Source organism: Apiospora aurea, assembly GCF_038362705.1.
Source record: "Apiospora aurea strain CBS 24483 chromosome Unknown utg000008l_segment0_segment0, whole genome shotgun sequence".
In the NCBI taxonomy this organism is placed as follows: domain Eukaryota; kingdom Fungi; phylum Ascomycota; class Sordariomycetes; order Amphisphaeriales; family Apiosporaceae; genus Apiospora; species Apiospora aurea.
The window spans coordinates 61,079-81,462 of NW_027117395.1; the positions used below are offsets into that span (position 1 = coordinate 61,079).

Genomic DNA, 20,384 nt, shown 5'->3' on the forward strand with positions numbered 1-20,384 from the left:
GAACCTGCCTCGAGACTCTTTCTCCCTTATTACAGCACTATACACTACCAACTTACGTGTAGGCAAGAAGCATGGAGGGGTAACATTCGGTACGGGTGGAGTCGCCGGCTTTTTCTTTTTCTTTCTTTTTTTTTTCTTTTTTCCACCTTTCCCCTCCCCATGTAATGTGACTGATGTGACGAGGTGCTTACACCTACCACTGTGTAGGTGCGTTACACAGGTGACCTGGTAACTTGCTTGCAAAACACAACCTCGGGCTCAGCCAGTTCTTGTTGTGTATCTTTAGAGAGTTTTACCACTTGCATAGCGCCATATTGCTAGAAACGATCCGAGGGCAAATCATCGTGGGCGTCATCGGTTGCACACTAGATTGGTGTCCCCCCCACTTGGGCAGCTACAACACCACAACATCGACTCTCATTTTGGGAAACCCGCGCCGGGGGTCGATGATGTAATCTTCGCTTCTCCGCCTGTGAAGCAAAAACTGCTTTTTAATTATGCAATCATTATGAGTCGATCCACTTGGGCCGTTCAGTGCCGCGCGCAGTGTCGTACTGGCTGAGGCTTAACTTTGGGTTTGTCGTCTCCAGCCCCCCGTGGTAGGTAGGTAGGTAGGTTCAACTCCCCCGCCGGGTAACGTAACGTGGTTAGCGCTGGGCCAGGAGACAGATGGAGGGTTGCTGCGAGGAGAGGCAGGGGCAGCATCAACATGGAGGGGGTAGCACACAGGCCTTGCTGAAACAATGTTGGGACCTGAGTGACGAGACAAAAGAACGAACCAATATCGGTGGTCTTGATGTCCCTGGATTGGCCAATGCGGCGTCCAGCTGTACGATACATAGCTCAAAATCTACTTATTCGCAGTTCGATGGGATTGCTTTGCTCCTGGTCACCGACAAACAGACGGACAGACAGACTCCCGGAAGGTACCTAAGCCTTCAAGTACCTCTACTAAAAGGGTACTCCCAAATTCCCCATCCGGACCCTTTCATGCTAACCATCGAAGCTCTCTGGCATCGTGAAACCATCCACGCTTGCAGTAAGCTCAGAACCATAGCACCGAGTGGTTCGCAGGCCGACTGTCCAATCAGAGACCCGGCGTTGCTGCTGACCTCGACAAAGTTTGCCTGCCACATGCACGTCTCCGAATCTTGCTTCCCAACCGCCCGATGCAGATAAGGGAGCAGGCAATCAAGACCACGTGTAGACCCGTCACTTACCTAATTCGGCTCGTTTGCCGGTCCCTTCCACTCCCAGGGCGGATAGGAGGGAGCTCTCCCCTCTGGCTGACCCCGGTTTTTGCTAAGTAGGTAAACAAGCGGCCCCCCCCCCACGGCGAACCCGGTCTCAGGCACCCAGAAGGGCTCAGCTCGAGACAGAGTCTGGCAAGCCAAGTCTCTGTGACAGTACTTTTTCTTTTCAAGGTTCCGGACCAACTGAGAAACGCCAAGGCCATCTGTATGAACGGGACGAGTTGCTTCCTGGCTTTCTTTCTTGCTGACCACTTCTCTGTCGCCAGGCGCTTCTCATGACATCGCTGTTATAGGATCATGCTTCTACGCGGGGCGGAAGGCCTCTCCTTCAACAACCCCCATCCCCGGCAGCTGGCCGGCCCCAGAGTTCTCCATGAGCTCATACCCCACCGAGGTACTAGCGAGGGGACACCGGCCCTCGACTTCTCCGACAAACATGGCCGGCAGCGCACGTTATCCTACGACGAGCTGCATCGGCTGTCGGGACGCTTGGCAGCCCGGATAGCCCGTAAACTCCCTCCGGAACCCGCGCGGAGCCCACTCGTGGTGCCCGTGATGATTCCGCAGAGTCCGGAGCTCTACCTCTCGCTCCTGGCCATCCTCAAGTGCGGCGGGGCGTTTTGCCCCCTGAACCTCGACGCCCCTTCCGAGCGCATCGGGTTCATCTTGGGCGACGTGAAGGCAAGCATCGTGCTGACCACGCGTGCGCTCGCGCCCACTCTGCCGCAGGACGGCGTGGTCTGGAAAGTCCTATGTGTCGATGAGCTGGATCTGAACGCGTCCTCGGAGACCAACGGAGTGCCCATCGATCAAAGGCGGTCGGATGAGCATGCTCTGGCCTACGTAATGTATACTTCCGGGTCCACGGGGACGCCAAAGGGGGTAGGCGTTTCCCATCTCGCGGCCACGCAGAGCCTGCTAGCCCACGACCGGCACATCCCGGCCTTCTCCCGATTCTTGCAGTTCGCCGCGCCGACCTTTGACGTCTCGGTGTTCGAGATCTTCTTCCCCCTATTTAGGGGCGCGACACTAGTCTGCTGCGACCGTGCCCGGCTCCTCACCGATCTCCCGGGCGTCATCCGGCAGCTCGAAGTCGACGCGTGTGAGCTCACTCCGTCGGTGGCGGGGAGCCTGCTCAAGAGCCGGAGCCACGCCCCGAACTTGCGACTGCTCCTCACCATCGGGGAAATGCTGACGCGGCCCGTCATCGAGGAGTTTGGCGGCGATGACGAGAATCCCAGCATGTTATGGGGTATGTATGGGCCCACGGAGGCTGCGATTCATTGGTATTTCACTTTCCACGGTGTCCTCCTTTTTATCGTCTCACTTTGTTGAGTAACTGATGTTTGCTATAGTACGCTACAGCCTGCCTTCAGGAAGAACTACTCGACAAGGTGCATCGGATATCCTCTGGAGACCGTTTCTAGTTTCGTCATAAGGATTACGGACGAGCCGGATTGCTCCGAAAGATTCGACCTGCTTCCCATAGGGGATGTAGGGGAGCTTGCCGTGGGAGGGCACCAGCTCGCGAGCGAGTACATCAACCGACCCGAGCAGACGGCACAGGCGTTTATCGACACCAAGTACGGTCGTGTGTACAAGACCGGAGACAAAGCGCTCATGAGACCAGATGGCAGCATAGAATGCCTGGGGCGCGTGTCCGAGGGCCAAGTCAAACTGAACGGACAGCGCATGGAGCTTGGCGAGATCGAGCACGCCATCCTTCGGACCGCGGGTTGCCACAGTGCATACGTCTGTGTTCTGGAGAACCTCCTGGTGGCCTTTGCGGCTGTGGTTGAAGAACACCGTGGAGATGGTTCGGATATCGAAGATCGCATCAAAGCCACGTGCAAGACCTGGCTTCCGGCCTTCATGGTGCCGGCCGAAATCATTTCCATGGACTCGTTCCCCAGGCTTCCTTCTGGGAAAACCGACCGCAAGCAGCTGCAAAAGGACTACCTCGAAGGTAGATATACTGCCACCCCTGAAGTCGGGCAAGCCGATAGCCAGAACCATCTCCAGAGGCGAGTATGTGAGCTGGTGAGTCATATTTTGCAGGCACCTGTCTCACTGTCCACGAATCTCATGGCGGCAGGGCTAGACTCTCTAGTCTCGATTGCCCTCGCGGCCAGCCTACGAGACAACGGGCATCCCGTAAATACATTGGATGTGATGAGAGCGAGGACAACTCTTGACTTGTACAAGTTGCTACCCGCTGTAGGGTCAAACACAACCAATACCTTCGCCAGTCCATCGGAAGACGAAAAGTCGCTTAACCGGCCGGACGCAGATTTGTCCGCATTGGTCAACGGCAACCTCAAAGACGTGGAGGGCCATTATCGCTGTACTGAGCTCCAGAAGTCCACGATCTCGGAGACCCTGAAAGACCGCCGACTATACATCAACACCATGGATGTCGTCTTCCCCCCTGGACACAGCCTCGATGACGTTAAATCATGGATGTTGCATATTGCCGCGTGCAACGCCATACTGCGTACTGGCTTCATGCACTCAGGGGACGAACTAATTCAGATTGTCTGGGATAGCCTGAAGGAGGACCAGGTGCAAATCGTCGAGGACTTCAGCCCATCACCGCCGCTGGACACGGAACAGTTCCTGCAACGGCCTTTCCGCGCCGAAATCACGGCGGACCCCTCCACCCTTGCGGCAAAAGCACGGCTTCTTGTACACCACGCTCTCTATGATGGCTGGTCGTTCGATCTGCTCCTCGACGATCTCACAGCTCTCGCGAAAGGGAGATCACCCTCACAACGGCCGCAGTTTCATGATATTGCGCAGCAGCTGACATCGCTATCGAACGGCAACCAAAGCAAAGCCATCGCCGTCCACGAGTTCTGGGCAGATCACTTGAGAGGAGCCACCACCAACTCCCTCCCCAACTTCAGAACGACCGCATGTGACAACCCTGAAGTTTTGTCTCTTTGCGGGGAGATTCCCATGGATCCAGCAGGCGTTCGTCAGGTTAGCCTCGAGACTGCGTCCAGTTCACAGGCCATATTCCAAGCATGCTTAGTTTGGCTGTGGTCGGCCATTACCGGTTCGGATGACGTGACCATCGGGTCTGTTTTTTCGGGTCGAACTCTTCCCGTCCCCGACATCGAAAAGGCCATCGGACCCTTAATCCAGACTGTGCCCGTTCGTACAAAGCTCGGACAATGCCGGTCCATCCGGGATTTGGTGCAGAGCCTGCATAGCACCAATCGGCAGATTCTGCAGCTGACCCCTATTTCTCTGGCGAGCATCCGCAAAACGGCCGGTCTCCCGCAGGGCTGCAGGCTGTTCGATGTTTTGTTTGTATACCAAGATACCCTGTCTAACCGAGCCCGGGGTGCCGACTCGGTCAGGGAGGTTGGACACAAAGACTATTCGGAAGTCAAGCTTCTGGTCGAGATCGAGCCGCGAAAGGACAAGTTCTCGTACAGGTGGACCTGGCACACCGACTTCTTTTCCTCGTCACATATCGAGTCCTTTGCACAAATCCTGGGCCATCTAGTCAACTACGTTGTCAAGCATATCGAAGAACCCATCTCGTCAATCTCGCCTTCCTTCCCCCACGATATGCTGTCAACGTATACTCCGAGTATCAAGGCACCGCCTTCGACATCAAACATCGCAGCTGTTTTCGAAAGCACTGCCGCTGCCAACCTTGACCACACCGCCTTATGCTTTGCCGATACCATCGGTGCTTCCAGCATATCCACGCGTCTCATCACATACCAGGAACTTGACGAAACCGCCAACCAGGTTGCCCGTCATATCCACGCGCAGCACATCCAGCCTGGAGGCATCGTGGCCATAATTATGGAGAAGTCACCCTGGCTCTACTGCAGTATACTCGGTATACTGAAGGCCGGGTGTGCCTATCTGCCAGTTTTGCCGTCTACCCCTATTAGACGGGTACAACTGATCTTTCAGCAGGCCCAGCCTCAACTTTGCATCTTGGACGGCGAATCCCCCTTGGGCAACGAGAGGCTAGGCGAATGCCCTTCGGTCACCTTTGATACAAACATCCTCAAGCAGTATAGTGTCTCGAACCTGGATTTCAGTATTCATCCCTCACAGCTCGCCTACGTCATCTACACCAGCGGCACGACGGGAGTCCCCAAGGGGGTCTCGGTAACTCACCAAAACCTGCTCAGCAACATCGACGTCTTGTCCCGCATATACCCACACGATCGTGCTTCGTCGAGGATGCTGCAGATATGTTCGCAGGCGTTCGACGTGTCTGTCTTTGAGATCTTCTTCACCTGGGCCAACGGCATGTGCCTGTGTGCCGGCACCAACGACACGGTCTTCGAGGACCTCGAGTTGAGCATACGGCAGCTCGAAGTCACGCACTTGAGCATGACCGTGACCGTCGCGTCGTTGGTGGACCCGGTCAACGTCCCAAACGTGTCGTTCTTGGTCACGTCTGGCGAGCCGATGACGGACGAGGTCGCGGCCAAGTGGTGTCCGAAGCTCTATCAAGGTATGTAAAGGGGTTGAGGCTTTGCTATGAGCGCTGGTGGACAGACGACGTACTGATTCAGCGCATAGGGTATGGGCCATCGGAGACGACAAATATCTGCACTGTTAGAAAGATGTCTCTTGGAGACTCATCACAGTACCTTGGCTGGTCTTTCGACAACACCCCGACCTTCGTATTGAGCGTTGACTCGACTGCACCTGTCCCAATAGGATGCATCGGAGAGCTTTGCTTCGGGGGTGAGCAAGTGGCCGCCGGCTATCTCAACATGCCGGACTTGACAGCGTCCAGGTTCATTGACCATCCCAATTACGGTCGGGTCTACCGATCCGGAGATCTGGGCCGCATGCTCCCAGACGGATCACTAATCATCCTCGGCCGCATCGACACGCAGATAAAGCTCCGAGGCCAACGCATCGAGCTGCAGGACGTCCACGCCAACATTCTGTCTTCCGGGCTGGCCAAATCATGCGCGAGCATCGTCTCCAGGAGCGAAGAAGACGCCAACAAGACCCAACATTTGACCAGCTTCTATGTCCCGCTTCACACCCAGGACGATGTCCAGCAATTCTCAATCCTCGAAATGGATGACGACGATGCCTGGCGTACCATGCACTTTTCGATTTCGCAGACTCTGCAGGCTTCCCTGCCTCCTTATATGCTGCCGACTTTCCTGGTCCCGATATCTCGGACGCCGCTCACTTCATCCGGCAAGATCAACACCGGTGCCCTACACGGCTCTGTCCGGTCTCTCAGCGACGTTGTTCTACAGAAGTACACTCTCGGTGGCGGCGGCGAGGAACAGGACACAGCAACTTCTGAATGGACCGACCTTGAGCGAACCATAGCATCGGCTTTAGCCGAGGCGCTTCAAATCGATCTCGCCCAGGTCAGCCGTTGGACCTCGTTTCTGGTGCTTGGTCTCGACTCCCTCACAGCCATGGCCTTCACACGCAAACTCAACAAGGTTCTCGGCCCAAGGGTCACTATTTCGGAGGTCCTCAGACACACGAGCGTGGCGCGGCTATCCAGCTATGTATCATCCCAAAGAAAGCCTACAGCCACGTCCGAGACAAATACTGGAAAGGTCTCCCTACTCCCCGGTGATATTTGCGCGGATACCAAGACCCGGTTCAATGGCGACTTGGCGGTTGAAAGCGTCCTCCCATGCACGCCGCTCCAAGAGGCCATGCTGGCGTCCTCCGTGTCTTCGAGTGACCGCAGCACTGCTTACTGCAACCAACTGCTGTTCCGACTGCAGCGGGCCCCCGATGAGATAAGGCGGTACTGGGACGAGATGTGCTCGCGTCACGGCATCCTAAGGACATGTTTCGTGACCACTGACAATGCCGACTATCCCTTTCTCCAAGTGGTCTTGACGTCGTCGAGCTTCGCTCTACCATGGAGCTACTTGGAGACGCCGGCAGATGTCGCGCGGTCTGCTAGGGAACATATGCACACGGCTTCCCAGCCTCCCGTGGACTCGCTCCAGCCACCGTTGGGTCTGGCCTTTATCCATGATACCTCGGCCGATGCGAGGTATCTTTCGTTTGTATGTCACCATGCGCTCTACGATGGCATGGCGATGGAACAACTGCTGCTAGAAGTTGAAGCTCTGGCGCATGGACAAAGGCTGCTGGAGCCACCTATCCCTTTCAATTATTTCTTGCAAGAAGCACTTACGATACCTCGAGGTGCTGACAGCTTCTGGAAAGCCCAATTGGATGCGTTCGTCCCGCAGAAACTGCCGTCCAGATTGGCAGCTGGTCTCGATCTTTCAGAAGCTTCAATTGACTCGTGCAACAACGCAACAGTACCACTCAGAGTCATCGAGACGGGAGCCCACGAGTACGGAGTCCCACTCTCGTCCATATGCCAAGCAGCTTGGGCCGTGACCCTCTCGACTGTCCTGGGCACTCAAGATGTGTGTTTCGGGAATGTGGTCAGCGGCCGATCCGTAGCGCTGGAGGGCGTCGACCGGCTGGTGGCTCCCTGTTTCAACGCCGTTCCCCTGCGGATCGATATGTCACCTCTGGCTTCGAAGGTCGAGCTTCTTAAGCGTTGCCGGGACGCCGGCGTTGATATGTTGCCTTTCCAGTTCACCCCGCTGCGGAAGGTCCAAGCCCTCCTGGGCGGCAGCCTGTTGTTCGACACGATGGTGCTTCTTCAGCCTCCCTCGCGAGCGCTGGACAGCACGGTCTGGTCGCTTGAAGAGGAGCGTGGCGATATGGATGTAAGTTCTTCCCCCCGCCCCCCCTCATCGGGTGCCCGACCTATGACCTTTGGAGATGTTGGGTTGACCGCTTCGACGAAATCTCGCAGGTACCCCTCATCTGCGAATTCATCACAGACGCAGACAGCGATACACTACGGGTTGTCATCCACCACCAAGAGTACGGTATTCCTCGAAAATCGGAGAAGGCTCTGGATATGCTAACCTGTGCTAGGAACCACGTCTCAGATTCAGTGGCTTGCCTTTTGCGCGACATCGTTCTTCAAGCCCTCCGCACATGCATGGAGAGTCGGCCTTCGGGGCTGGATCTGCTCGCCAACATGTCGCCTGCTGTTCGCTCTACAGTCGAAGGCCTCAGAGCGGCCGCACAGGCAGAAACGCGAGCAGATGGCAATAAAGCGGCGGTTCCCGATACGTCGTCCGACGAGGAAGAACCCATGACCGGCGTTCAAGTGACAGTTCGCAACATGGTGGCCAGACTTGGCAAGATTGATGGCGTTCCCATAACTGCGAAGACGTCCCTCCACCGGTTGGGGATCGATAGCATCGGTATGGTCCAGCTCGTGTATCTTCTGCGGCAAGAAGGGCTCGAGATCTCACCGGTGGATGTGTTTGAGAATCCCACCTGTGCCGGGGTCGCACAGCGCTGCACTAAGATCGAAGATAAAGAGGAAGGCAAGCACGGAAAGCATTCTTCTCAGCTATATGACATGGCAAGCTTCCAGCGACGAGTCAGGGAAAAGTTTCCCACGGCGCAAGGGCAATATGTGGCTCGCATACTGCCTTGCACTCCCGTCCAGCAAGGCATGGTCTCGCAGTCCATCCATTCTCAAGGCGACGTCTACATCAACTCGGTCTCTTGGGATTTGGATCTTTCGGTAGATATGGATAGCCTAGAGGGCGCGTGGAAGCGTATGTCGGAGCGACACGACATCCTGCGGACCGGGTTCTTACCAATCAGTGACCCAGACGCATCGTTTGCCATGGTCATCAAAGCCGCTGAAGAGACCGTCCCGCCGATTGAGGGCTTGGTCCGCGAGGCCGCCACAGCCTTTGACGCGATGGCTTGGCGCACGAGGTGCCGCGACGAGATTATGCGAGATCTGCTCATCCCGCCCTGGAGATTGGCATTGGTACACCAAGAAGAGAGCAGCAAACAGATGCATCTTGTGATGCACCACGCCCTCTACGATGCCTCTTCGCTGCGGCAATTGCTTACAGATCTCGCCGAGGTGTTGTCAGCAGGAATCAGCCAGAAATACAGCCAGAGCCAGACACCCATGAGCGGCTTGTCTATTGAACCCGCCATCAAAGCTGTTTTCACTAACATGGCTAACGAGAAGCCAGACGCCGAGCGGTTCTGGAGACGCCAGGCCCCCGAAGCTGTTATCAATCCGTTCCCGACCATGACTCCTCTTCGAGTAAAGGATCGCGCAACATCAAGCAGTTCGCGACTATCCAGGGTACCTCTCGAAACGCTGAGAAAGCAAGCCGCCAAGGCCGAGGTCACCCTCCAAGCGGCTCTCCAGTCCACATGGGCCAGAATCCTCTGTGCCTACCTCGGCGAACCCTCCGTGACGTTCGGTGTGGTCCTCGACAGCCGGCTCCGAAAAGGAGGAGGAGGAGGAGAAGGGGTAGCGCTATTTCCGCAGATCACGACTCTACCCGTCATTGCGAATGCCGTAGGGGAGTCGAACCGAGAAATCTTGGGATCCATGATGGCTTTCAACGCGAACCTTCGGCGGTATCTGAACACGCCGCTCTCTCAAGTCCAGAAGTGGCTCGAGCACGCCGAATCGCCTCTTTTCGACACGATTCTCGTCTACCAGATGGGAGATCAGGGTCTAACAGGCGATGATGGCCCCTGGCAGGTCCGGAACGAGGCTGCTACCGTCGACTATCCCATCTCGCTCGAAATCGAAGAGGCTCATGCCACGGAGGGGTCACTACGTTTTAACATCGTCTACCGGACGGACATCCTACCTATGCCCCAAGCCGAGCTTATCCTTATCCAGTTTGATGCCATCCTGAGCCATCTCCTCGAGTACCCAGATGGTTCTGCCAGCGAGTTGACGTCCACGGCGCCGGATGTGTTTTCCATCTTGCCTGCCCAGCACGCAGAACTGCCGTCTCCCGGTGTCCTTCTACTCCACGAATTTGTCGAAAGGAGTGCCGAATCATCCCCCGACAACACAGCCCTGGAGTTCGTGAAAGAACTCGGGAACAAGGCGCGGCATCAAGAATGGACATACCGCGAGCTCAACGCGGCCGGAAACCAAGTAGCGCACCTGCTTGTGCAGCGCGGGGTCAAGCCGGGCGACATTGTCGCGGTCTGCTTCGACAAATGCCCCGAGGCGTATTTGGTCATTCTCGGCATTCTGAAAGCCGGAGCGGCCTTCGTCGCGCTCGACACCAGCGCGCCGGCATCGCGTCACGAATTTATTGTACGCGACTCCGGAGCCGTAGCGCTACTCCATCGCCGGGGATCGGAAAGCGGGATTGCGGAACTCTTGTCCACCGTATCCTGTATCGCGGTCGCGCTGGCCGAGCTGAGCACGTACCCCTCGTCTGCCCCTGGTCTGAGCCGACCGACTGCTCCCGACGATACCTGTTACTGCCTGTACACGAGCGGCACCACTGGAGCGCCCAAGGGCTGCCTCATCAGCCACGAAAGCACAGTACAGGCCATGCTCGCGTTCCAGGCCTTGTTCTCCGGACACTGGGACCAATATTCGCGATGGCTGCAGTTCGCGTCTCTCCACTTCGACGTCTCCATCCTCGAGCAGTACTGGTCGTGGTCGGTCGGCATCACCATGGTCGCGGTACCCAAGGACGTGGTGCTGAGCGATCTGACGCGCACCATATCCGAGCTGGGGATCACCCACATCGACCTGACGCCCAGCCTGGCGCGCCTGGTCCACCCTGACGAGGTGCCGAGCCTGTGCACCGGCAAGAACGTCTTCATCACGGGCGGCGAGCAGCTGCGACAGGATATCCTCGATGTCTGGGGCGCCAAGGCGGTCATCTACAACGCCTACGGGCCGACCGAAGCCACCATTGGCGTGACCATGTACCCCCGGGTCCCGCCCAACGGGCGATCGACCAACATCGGACGGCAGTTCCTGAACGTGGGCAGCTTCGTCTTCCGGCCCGGGACCGACACCCCGGTCCTCCGAGGGGCCGTGGGCGAGCTCTGCGTGTCGGGCAAGCTGGTGGGCAAGGGCTACCTCAACCGGCCGGACCTGACGGAGGAGCGCTTCCCCGTCCTGGAGCAGCATGGCGGAGAGCGCGTATACCGCACCGGCGACCTCGTGCGGGTGCTGCACGACGGCTGCTTCGACTTCCTCGGCCGCGCCGACGACCAGGTCAAGCTCCGCGGTCAGCGGCTGGAGATTGGGGAGATCAACCACACCATCCGCGCCGGCGTCTCGGGCGTGTCCGACGTGGCGACGCTGGTGACGCGGCACGGCCAGCAGGACCGCGACGTTTTGGTCTCCTTCGTCGTCAACAGCGACAGCAGCTCGGAAGACCACAGAAACGGCGGTGGGCCGTCGGAATCCATGGTCATCACCGACGCAGACAGCGCCAAGATCTGCGCCCAAGCCCGAGACGCTTGCCGGGCCAAGTTGCCGGGATACATGGTCCCGACTTATTTCCTCTGCGTGCCTTGGATCCCGCTGTCGGCCAACAACAAAGCGCAGATCGGGGTGCTGAAGCAGCTCTTCAACGACATTTCTCTCGACCAGCTGCGGCAGCTATCATCGTCCGCAGCGGGCGGTGAAGACGAGCCCTCCTCTCTTGTCCAGACGACCGAGCCGCAGCTTGCACAAGTCCTCGCCCGTCTGGCGGGCGTCGCGGCCGACCAGATACGGGCTTCGAACACCATCTACGACCTGGGCTTCGACTCCATCTCCGTCATCGGCTTGGCAAGGGAGCTGCAGGCGGACGGCACGTACCCGGGCGCCACCCCGTCCACAATTCTGCAAAACCCGCGCCTGGGAGCGCTTTGCAAGCAAGTACGAACGACCTCGCCTCATGCCGCCCTGGCCTCGCAAGCCGTTTGCGTCAAGCAGGCGATATCCGCATGCAATCACAAGAACTTCGGGACCGTCACTGAGGCTCTTGGCGTGTCCGGTGGCGATATCGAGTATATCGCGCCGTGCACCCCGCTCCAGGAGGGCATGTTGAGCCGGTCTGGCGAGGGCGCGTATTTCAACTCGTTTCAGTTCAACCTCAATGCTGGAACCGCCGTCGACCGGTTGAAAGGGGCATGGGCGTCGGTTGTCTCTGCCCACTCCATCTTGAGAACTTGCTTTTTGCAGACCCCGGATGGTTACGTCCAGATCGCGCTCAAGAACGCAGCCCTGCGTTGGACCGACACCAACAGCGACAACAACGGCCAAGAACTCCAGGTCCGTATCCAAGACCGGCACCAGCAGTGGATCTCGGGCAACAAAGCGACCGTCAGATATCCATTGGAGATCGACTGCATCCATAGCAACGGCGCACATACCCTCATCGTCCGAATCTTCCACGGCGTATATGATGCTCGCAGCTTCGATCTCATCCTCGAACGCGTCCAGGCGGCCTATCGGCAGCTGGAAACAATACAGATACACGGGCCTAGTTTCATCGATGTTCTACCTCATGGCCCCTTATGTGACTACACCGACACTCGCTCGTTTTGGCAGCGTATTTTTGATGATGTCGAGTTCCAGCCCTTTCCACGTCTCGGCCAAGAGAGTAAAGACGAAAGCGACGCGACCCAGACACGGTGCTTGGACCTTGGCGGGCTCGAGAAGAGACGTATCGAGCTCGGTGTAACGCAGCAGACCATCGTGCAGGCGGTTTGGCTGTACGTGCTGAAGCAGCAGCGAGTCCCGCGGTGGCCGACCGTGGGCGTCGTGCTCTCGGGCCGCTCGCTCATGCTGGAAGGGATCAACAACACCGTCGGGCCGCTCTTCAACACGCTGCCCTTCCGAGTCCAAGATGCCTCCGCATCAGATTGGCCGTCCCTGGTCCGGGAGACGCACATGTTCAACACTTCGGTGTTGCCGTTTGTGCACACCCCGCTCCGACAGATCCAGAAGTGGTGCTCCAGGGGGCAGCCTCTTTTCGACACCCTGTTTACGTTTGATCGGGAAGAAGCCTCCCCTGCTGCCTCGACAACGCCAGACGAACGTCCCTGGACCGAGGTCGATTCCTCGACAAAGGCGGATTACCCTCTTGCCTTTGAGGCTATTGCCACCGCCGACCAGAAGCTCAAGATCACGCTGGTCTCCCAGGGACACATTGCAGACAGTACAGCCCTGCAAAAGCTTCTGGACCAGTTTGAGGACGCGGCCAAGGCCTTGTCTTCCCAAAACCAATTCCCAACCGGTTCGGAGACGCTTCCAGCAATAGATGATGTGCACCGGGTCCCTGCCCAGCAGTCATCACCCTCTCACGTCGTGTTGCCTAACAGGAAACCTACCGAATTTACCTGGACGAAAGAGGCCTACGCCGTCCGCGACCAAGTCGCAGCCCTTGCCAACCTGCCACCTGAGGATATCAATGAAGACACGAACCTGCTCCAGCTCGGCCTGGACAGCATCGACGCCATCAAGCTCGTGTCTCGACTTCGCCGCGTCGGCATATCCGTGACCACCAATGAGCTCATGAGGCAGTCCAGCTTGAGGGACATCATCGAGAGACAGGCCTCCACCAATTGTACCGTTCGAGAATCTGACTCGGATCATCAGGTAGTGCTGAACACTCATACTACCCAGTTGACGCGCCACCTGACCGAGAATAACCTGCTTGTTGACTGGCCGCCAGATGTTGAAGTAGAATCGGTTCTTCCGACTACGCCGCTCCAGGACTCGATGGTGGCCGAGATGGTCATATCGGATTTCCACAGGTATTTCAACCACGACGTACTCGAGCTGCTCCCCGGCACCGACATGCGGGAACTCGAATGTGCCTTGAAGCTCGTCATTTCCAACTCGCCCATTCTCAGGACAGTGTTCATCGAGATCACCGATCCGGCCATACCGATGGCGTACTGCCAGGTGGTCGCGAAGCAAACAGACCCCTTCGGCACAGAGGTGATACTGGAGACCGAAAGCGAAGAGAACTTTCAGAGTGTCTTTGAGACGGCCCGATCGCGCGCGTCCTGGGCCAAGGGCCGAGCCGGGTTGCTGCAGCTGACTCCTGTGGAGGTGTCGTCGTCTGGTCGTCAATTCGTTGTTCTGTCCATCGCCCATGCCCTGTACGACGGAGCGTCTCTCGATATGTTCCACAGAGACGTTCAAGCGGCTTACCGCCATCGCGTCGACAATCAGCATAAGCGCCGGCCGCACTATGCGCCTGTGCTGGCCGACATCCTCAACAGTACCACGCGCGAGGCGGAGACCTTCTGGGCTGGCTTCCTGCATGATGCGAATTCGACGATGGTGCCCGAGAAGGAGAAGGCATCATCTGCTGCAGATGGCAGAGAAGAGCCAGAGACGACCATCCACAGAAAAGAGATCCTCTCCACCATCGAGGCCTCCAGGCTCAAGTCCTTCTGCCGCCACCACCGGATCACGGCGCAGACTCTCGGGCAGGCTTGCTGGGCTGCGGTACTATCGACCCTGAACCAGTCGCTCGACGTCACGTTCGGCGTCGTCATGTCGGGCCGCGACACGGCCGACGCCCAGGAGCTCATTTTCCCGACCATGAACACGGTGCCGGTGCGAGCGGTGCTGCACGGCAACGTCACGGAGTACCTGCAGTACACCTGGGAGAACCTGTCGCGCATCAACCATTTCCAGCACTTCCCGCTGCGGTCGGCCCAAAGGCTGGTCGGCAAGGGGCCGCTCTTCAATACGCTCTTCACCATGCAGCTGAGCCGCCCGGGCGACGACGAGAGTGGTGCAATCTGGAAGTCCGTTCACTCGGCATCGGAGGTAGAGTACCCCGTCTGCATCGAGATGGAGCTCACGGATGGCGGTCTGGTGTGGCGGACGGCATACAGCACAGATCATGTCGCGCCCGAGGACGGGGAGCAACTGCTTCGGCAGCTCGACGGAGTCCTCACGTACTTCATGGATGACCATCTCGGCAAGGATGTCGTGGCGACAGACCAAAACACGCAGCAGATCTCGGTCTGCGGGTTACCGCCATTCCAGATTGCCATGGAGGGTGCCAGCGGAGCAGTGACTCAGCCTTCTACGAACCGTACCGCCTCCACCGGCTCTGCCGCCGACGCCTCTAGCCACGTCCTCGCGGCCCAGAAAACGTTGATCCAAGTCCTGGCCGAGGCTTCGGGACTCGAACTCTCGACCATCCACCCAGAGCACTCCATCTACCACCTCGGTCTCGACTCCATCAGCTTGATCAAGGTGAGCTCGGTCCTCCGGAAAAGCGGCATGCGAGCCAATGCCCGCGACCTGCTCAAGATGTCCTCCATTGCCGAGATGGCCACCACCATGGCGCAGAGAGATCCGACAAGTACCGACGGCAAGAGCCGCTATGCCGCACTCCCCACCGACCAAGTGTTGGGCGGCATCGACGTCGATGCCGCCATGGCGCTGGCGGGCCTGGGGAAAGAAGAGGTCGAGAAGGTTCTGCCTGCTCTGCCTGTGCAAGTTCACTTCCTCAGCCAGTGGCAGAACACCGACGGCGCCTTGTTCTTCTGGCGCTTCGCCATGCGTCTGCCTGCTGCAACGCGGACCATGTCCACCATCGAACAAGCATGGACGGACCTGGTCACGGAGCTGCCAATTCTTCGAACGCGATTCGCGGCCACCGGGTCCTCCAAGATCCCTTTCTTGCAATTCGTGACGCGCCCGGCCCCCCAGCCAACGTCAGCATCATCCCCATCCCCGGGATCCCCGGCTGGCGACGACTACCAGCCAGGCTGCCCGCTTACGTACCAGAGTAGCCCCTTTGCGCAGCTTTCGGTAGCGAAGCCTGTGGGTAGCGCAGGTCTGGACCTCACCCTAAAACTTCACCATGCCCTGTACGACGGCATCAGCCTACCCATCATTATGCGCAAGCTCAGAAGCCTGTGTAGCCGAGACGAGGCCCCGACGGATAATACCGACGTTTCCAAGTCATCATGGGACGGCCTCGCCATGAGACATTACGTTGACAGCGTCGTTACTGAACGAAAGTCGTTTTGGTCCAAGTACCTCGAGGGGGTGGCGGCGCGGTCCCGTGAGCGGAGCAACATCAATGGCTCCGCAATCCCTTCTTCTACTGCTTCTCCTCCTATAACTCGAACTTCAGTCTTCAGGCCCGCCGCGCTCGCGGGAGCTCGCGAGTTGAGAACAGCCGCGTCCCGTGGCGGAGTTAGCCCCCAAGCTCTCTTCTTGGCGGCCTACGCCACGGTCCTGACCGCAGAGAATCCGGCAGTGGCGCCGACCGAAACAGCCGCCGAGAATAGCCCTGCAAGGGAAAGGGACGATAGGGCGGCCCTCGACGACGTGGTGTTCGGCGTATACCTGGCTAACCGCGCGTCCTACAGCAACGACCTCGAAACCGCCCCTTGCCCAACCCTGAGCATTGTGCCGCTCCGCGTCCGCATCGAGTCCCAAGACGCAGGGATCGTCTCCGTGGCTTCGCAGATCCAGAAGGATCTGGCAGAGATCTCGCGCTTCGAGAATGCCTCGGTCGGACTCTGGGAGATTGAGCGGTGGACCCAGGGCGGCTTGAAGATGGATTCGTTTGTCAACTTCCTCAGTCTACCTCAGGACGAAGGCAAGGACAAGGACAAGGCAAACATAACTGATGATGCAGTGAGCAGAGATGATGAAGAGACACCGCCAGAGCCGGTTGTCGCTCCTGAGGGAGGGCTGGCAATGCCTTCTGCTGCGTATATGGCGAAGAACGCCGTGAGGCAAACCTACATGGTAAGTTGCTTTATCCCTACGACTCTGCACCTAGTGCAGGCAGTGAGAAACATGCTGACATTGGGATCACCAGGATGCCATCGATGTCGAGGCCGCCATCAACGGCGAATCACTGGATATAGGCGTGTTTGCCTCGCCGGAGAGGATGTCCGAGGCAGAGGCAGATAAACTAATCGACCACCTTGTAGCGGTTCTACGGGGTGTCTGATACATGGCGATTAACGGCTGTGCTTGGGACTTCTGGCTAGAGTATTTGACTTGACTTGGTTTGCGAAGGGTCTCCCGGGACAGGAGGCTTACACCTGATGCAATTTTGAGCAATATTTATACCCTTGGGCCGAATCCCACGGAGAAACCCCCTGCTTTGCAAATAAAGGGTATAAACAGAGTCTACTTTGCCAAATCTGAAAGCAGTGTACTGGACGCTGTGCTGGTACATCTCACGGCATTTCAACACGGGGGAGGCTCAGAATGTTTGGAAATCTGTCCGGAAGATTTTTGAAATATGTAGCGAACGTATCTGGTGAAAGACATGAACATGAAAATAAACCCTGGAGTTCTCCTCTTCCCTCCAACCTGTTCTCTGATATCAGTTGCTGCTGCCACATCCCTAAACCTCCTCATGTGCTACAAATATATACGTCTGGCTACCTTCCACCAGCTAAATGCCAACCCACTGGCCATAGAAACCCCTCTCCTGGGGGGCGCAGACATTTAGTCGACCCAGCCCCCCAGGCGCTGAACGACGTCGCTGACGTACGAAGGGGTGGCGTTGGGCGCGTCGCTCAAGTTGTTGAGGTTGACCGCATTCGCGCCCGAGTTGTACTCGCGCAGGGCCGGGTAGACGCACTTGGGCTCCATGCAGCCGCCGCGGTGGGCCAGGTTCTCCTGGAAGTGCTTGGCGCCGCCCTCGACCATGCTGGTGATCTGCTGCTGGGTCAGGCCGTGCTTCCCGTTGAAGCCGGGGCAGTTCCAGCACTGGAACAGGCCGCCCGTCGAGAGGCCGTCGGGCTGGCTGATAGTGGTTTTCGCGCCCACGTCGCCGTGGCTCTCCTGCATCATGATCGCCAGGAGCACGCGCGGCTCGATGTTGTGCTGCTTGCCCACGGACTGCAGGGCGGACTTGATGCGGTCCACGTCCGACGCGGTGTCGCCCTTGGCCTTCATCGAGGGGACGTTGGCCTTCCAGAGCGTGTTGAAGCTCTTCCAGGTGTTCTTGCCGGGGAAGCTGGTGTAGGGGCCCGAGTAGAAGTTGGGCGCGGCCCGGGCGGCCAGGTCGTTGTCGCTGCGCTCCTGGACGATGGAGCCCAGGGGCGAGGCGCTGATGGCCGCGGCCACGAAGAGGAGGAGCTTGGATGCGTACATTCTGGGAGTGTCTTGGAGAAAGGGAGGCGGTGTATATATATATTCGAATAGGGGGGAGAGTGGTTGAGTTGTGTGTGTGTTATATGAGAGGTTGCTTGCTACTTGTGTATGCTCGTGATGTCTATCTTCGTTTCTTGCTATTCAGGGACGGGCAGGTCGAGCGTCTTTATACCCCTTTTCCGAGAAGTCGACCACTTGCGCTGCCCACGCCTTGCCAGACGTGCTGACATTACTTGGGGGCATGCAGGGAGTCCGACATCATCAGGTTGGCGAAGCCATATCGGACCAAAAGATGGCCATCGTCACCCAAACAAACTGGCATCGGCGTCGTAGTCATTGCAGGATGAGGCCATACTGGTCACGATCTCGCCCAACCTGTCTACTGTTTCGGTCAGCTGAGGGCTCATCCTTTGTGCGCTACGACTGTAGGAATATGTCATCCTTGGCTACGAACCTGTACTGCCAGTCGGTTCATGCATGCAGGAAAGGGCTTATTGCCGCCGAACTGCCAGATCGGCGGCTGCTTAGTCAAGAATATGGATTAGTTGCAGCCTCAGTCGCTGCCTGTTTGATGAGAGTACGCCTGGAAAATGAGAGAGCTATCCATATACAAACAAGTGGAGGACTTGCCTTACTAGACAACCGATGGAGTCCGTTCTTGAACAGCCAATAGCGAAAGAAGTACCTAAGAATGGGGGGCGGTGAAAACCCAGTGACAGTGTCTCAAGACTGGTATGATGGAATTATCTAGACTGACGTTGGACGGAAGGTGTCACTCTGAAGTCGATTTCTCTTGTATACGCAGCCGTAAGGATAGGAATGGGTAGTTGAGAAAATATCTAACGCGTCATGCTCCTCGATCTGGGGGCGTATGTAACCCAGTAGAATTCGTCAGCGCATTCCTTTCTGCACATTCCTCCCCTGCATGAAATAGTTCCTGTTGCGGTGACAAATGCCAGCCCTCTCATACCAAATTGTCTCGCCTAAGATGTATGTGCTGACTACGGCGTACAAACCAGATCAGTCGGGCAGCATGCTTACCTAAGGGGGTGAGCACAAACGGGTGTAGGGCCAGAGGGAAAAACAGCCAGCCAGGGTCATGCTTACTGATTTGTCCCACCCCCTGTGAGATAAGATCTGATGCAGGAACACCGAACGCCACGGCCCAAAGTGCACAAAATGGCATGCAGCTGATCCCAGGGAGTGCTTCTTGGGGCTATTTCTTGCCATAGTAGGACAGGATCTGCGGAAGGATCCTTTTCACGTCACATTCCACGAGAGTAGGCTGATACCGTGACAGTTCCAGCCCCATCCCACAGAAGATTCGGATGGCTCGGCCGAGGAGTTTGTGTAAGTTACATCCTTCTGTACACTGCAAATGAAAAGGAGAGAAGAAAAGTGCCTTGGATAAAAGGCGGCACAGCCATATGGCGAGGGATTGTAAATGCACCAAATTGGGTAGCTATTACCAGTCTGATGTGTAAAAGCCAAGGCCCAAGTCTGCTAGAGTACATACAGGAATCCCGTGATTTCTACAGGTGGCATCCAAACAAGATACGCGTGTAGCGATATGACACAGCTTTGATTACACCTTGGGTTCAAGGGGCATCGACATGGTGGAGATAATCTATCTCAGGCACGGTTTGCAAACGAATTCGGTCCCTATCACCCCTATCGGGCAGCACTGCCCGGATTATACGGAGATTCCCAGAGAGAACTAGGCCATATTTAACGAACTCTGGGAGGAACAAGTCGTTTTAATACATTACGGCGTATCGAGAAAATGACGTAGCCGTGGGACGAGAGCTACTTTGGCCAATGTGTGAGCATTCAAGTAGTCTTTTCTCTCACTAAGTCTCTGCGGTTTACATATTGGGTACTTTGTGTCGAGCACATGTCCCCTCTTAAGTTGACTTTGGGGTTTTCCTCTTGTGTCAACGTTCGACTCTTCTCCGGCTCCTACCACTAGTAATAGGACGTGAAGGAGGCTATCAGCTGAGACAAAACATTCTACCTAGCACAAAGGCCGGTCCACCGGAAAGTGAGAGAGTCTGATCAGGCCATAGTTTGCGCCATCCCTTCGATCCGTGACTCCCACAGCGATACCGGATGGATAACTCCCCCCCCGGGCAAGCGTAAGCGGTATATGGCATCCCCGCGAGAGAGTATCG

General features: G+C 57.2%; 2 protein-coding genes across 2 annotated transcripts; one reads left to right on the forward strand and one right to left on the reverse strand.

Annotated features, from left to right (window-relative positions):
- Positions 1 to 1,550: 1,550 nt before the first annotated feature.
- PG986_011503 (gramicidin S synthetase 1) lies at positions 1,551 to 17,056 on the forward strand (the record flags this gene model as incomplete). Its single annotated transcript, XM_066847725.1, has 5 exons — positions 1,551 to 2,539; positions 2,609 to 5,742; positions 5,811 to 7,972; positions 8,062 to 16,848; positions 16,922 to 17,056. The coding sequence occupies 5 exons, from the start codon at positions 1,551 to 1,553 to the stop codon at positions 17,054 to 17,056; spliced, it is 15,207 nt and encodes a 5,068-aa protein (XP_066694421.1).
- Positions 17,057 to 17,562: 506 nt separating this feature from the next.
- On the reverse strand, positions 17,563 to 18,213 carry PG986_011504 (uncharacterized protein; the record flags this gene model as incomplete). Its single annotated transcript, XM_066847726.1, has 1 exon — positions 17,563 to 18,213. The coding sequence occupies one exon, from the start codon at positions 18,211 to 18,213 to the stop codon at positions 17,563 to 17,565; it is 651 nt and encodes a 216-aa protein (XP_066694422.1).
- Between the last annotated feature and the right edge of the window lie 2,171 nt (positions 18,214 to 20,384).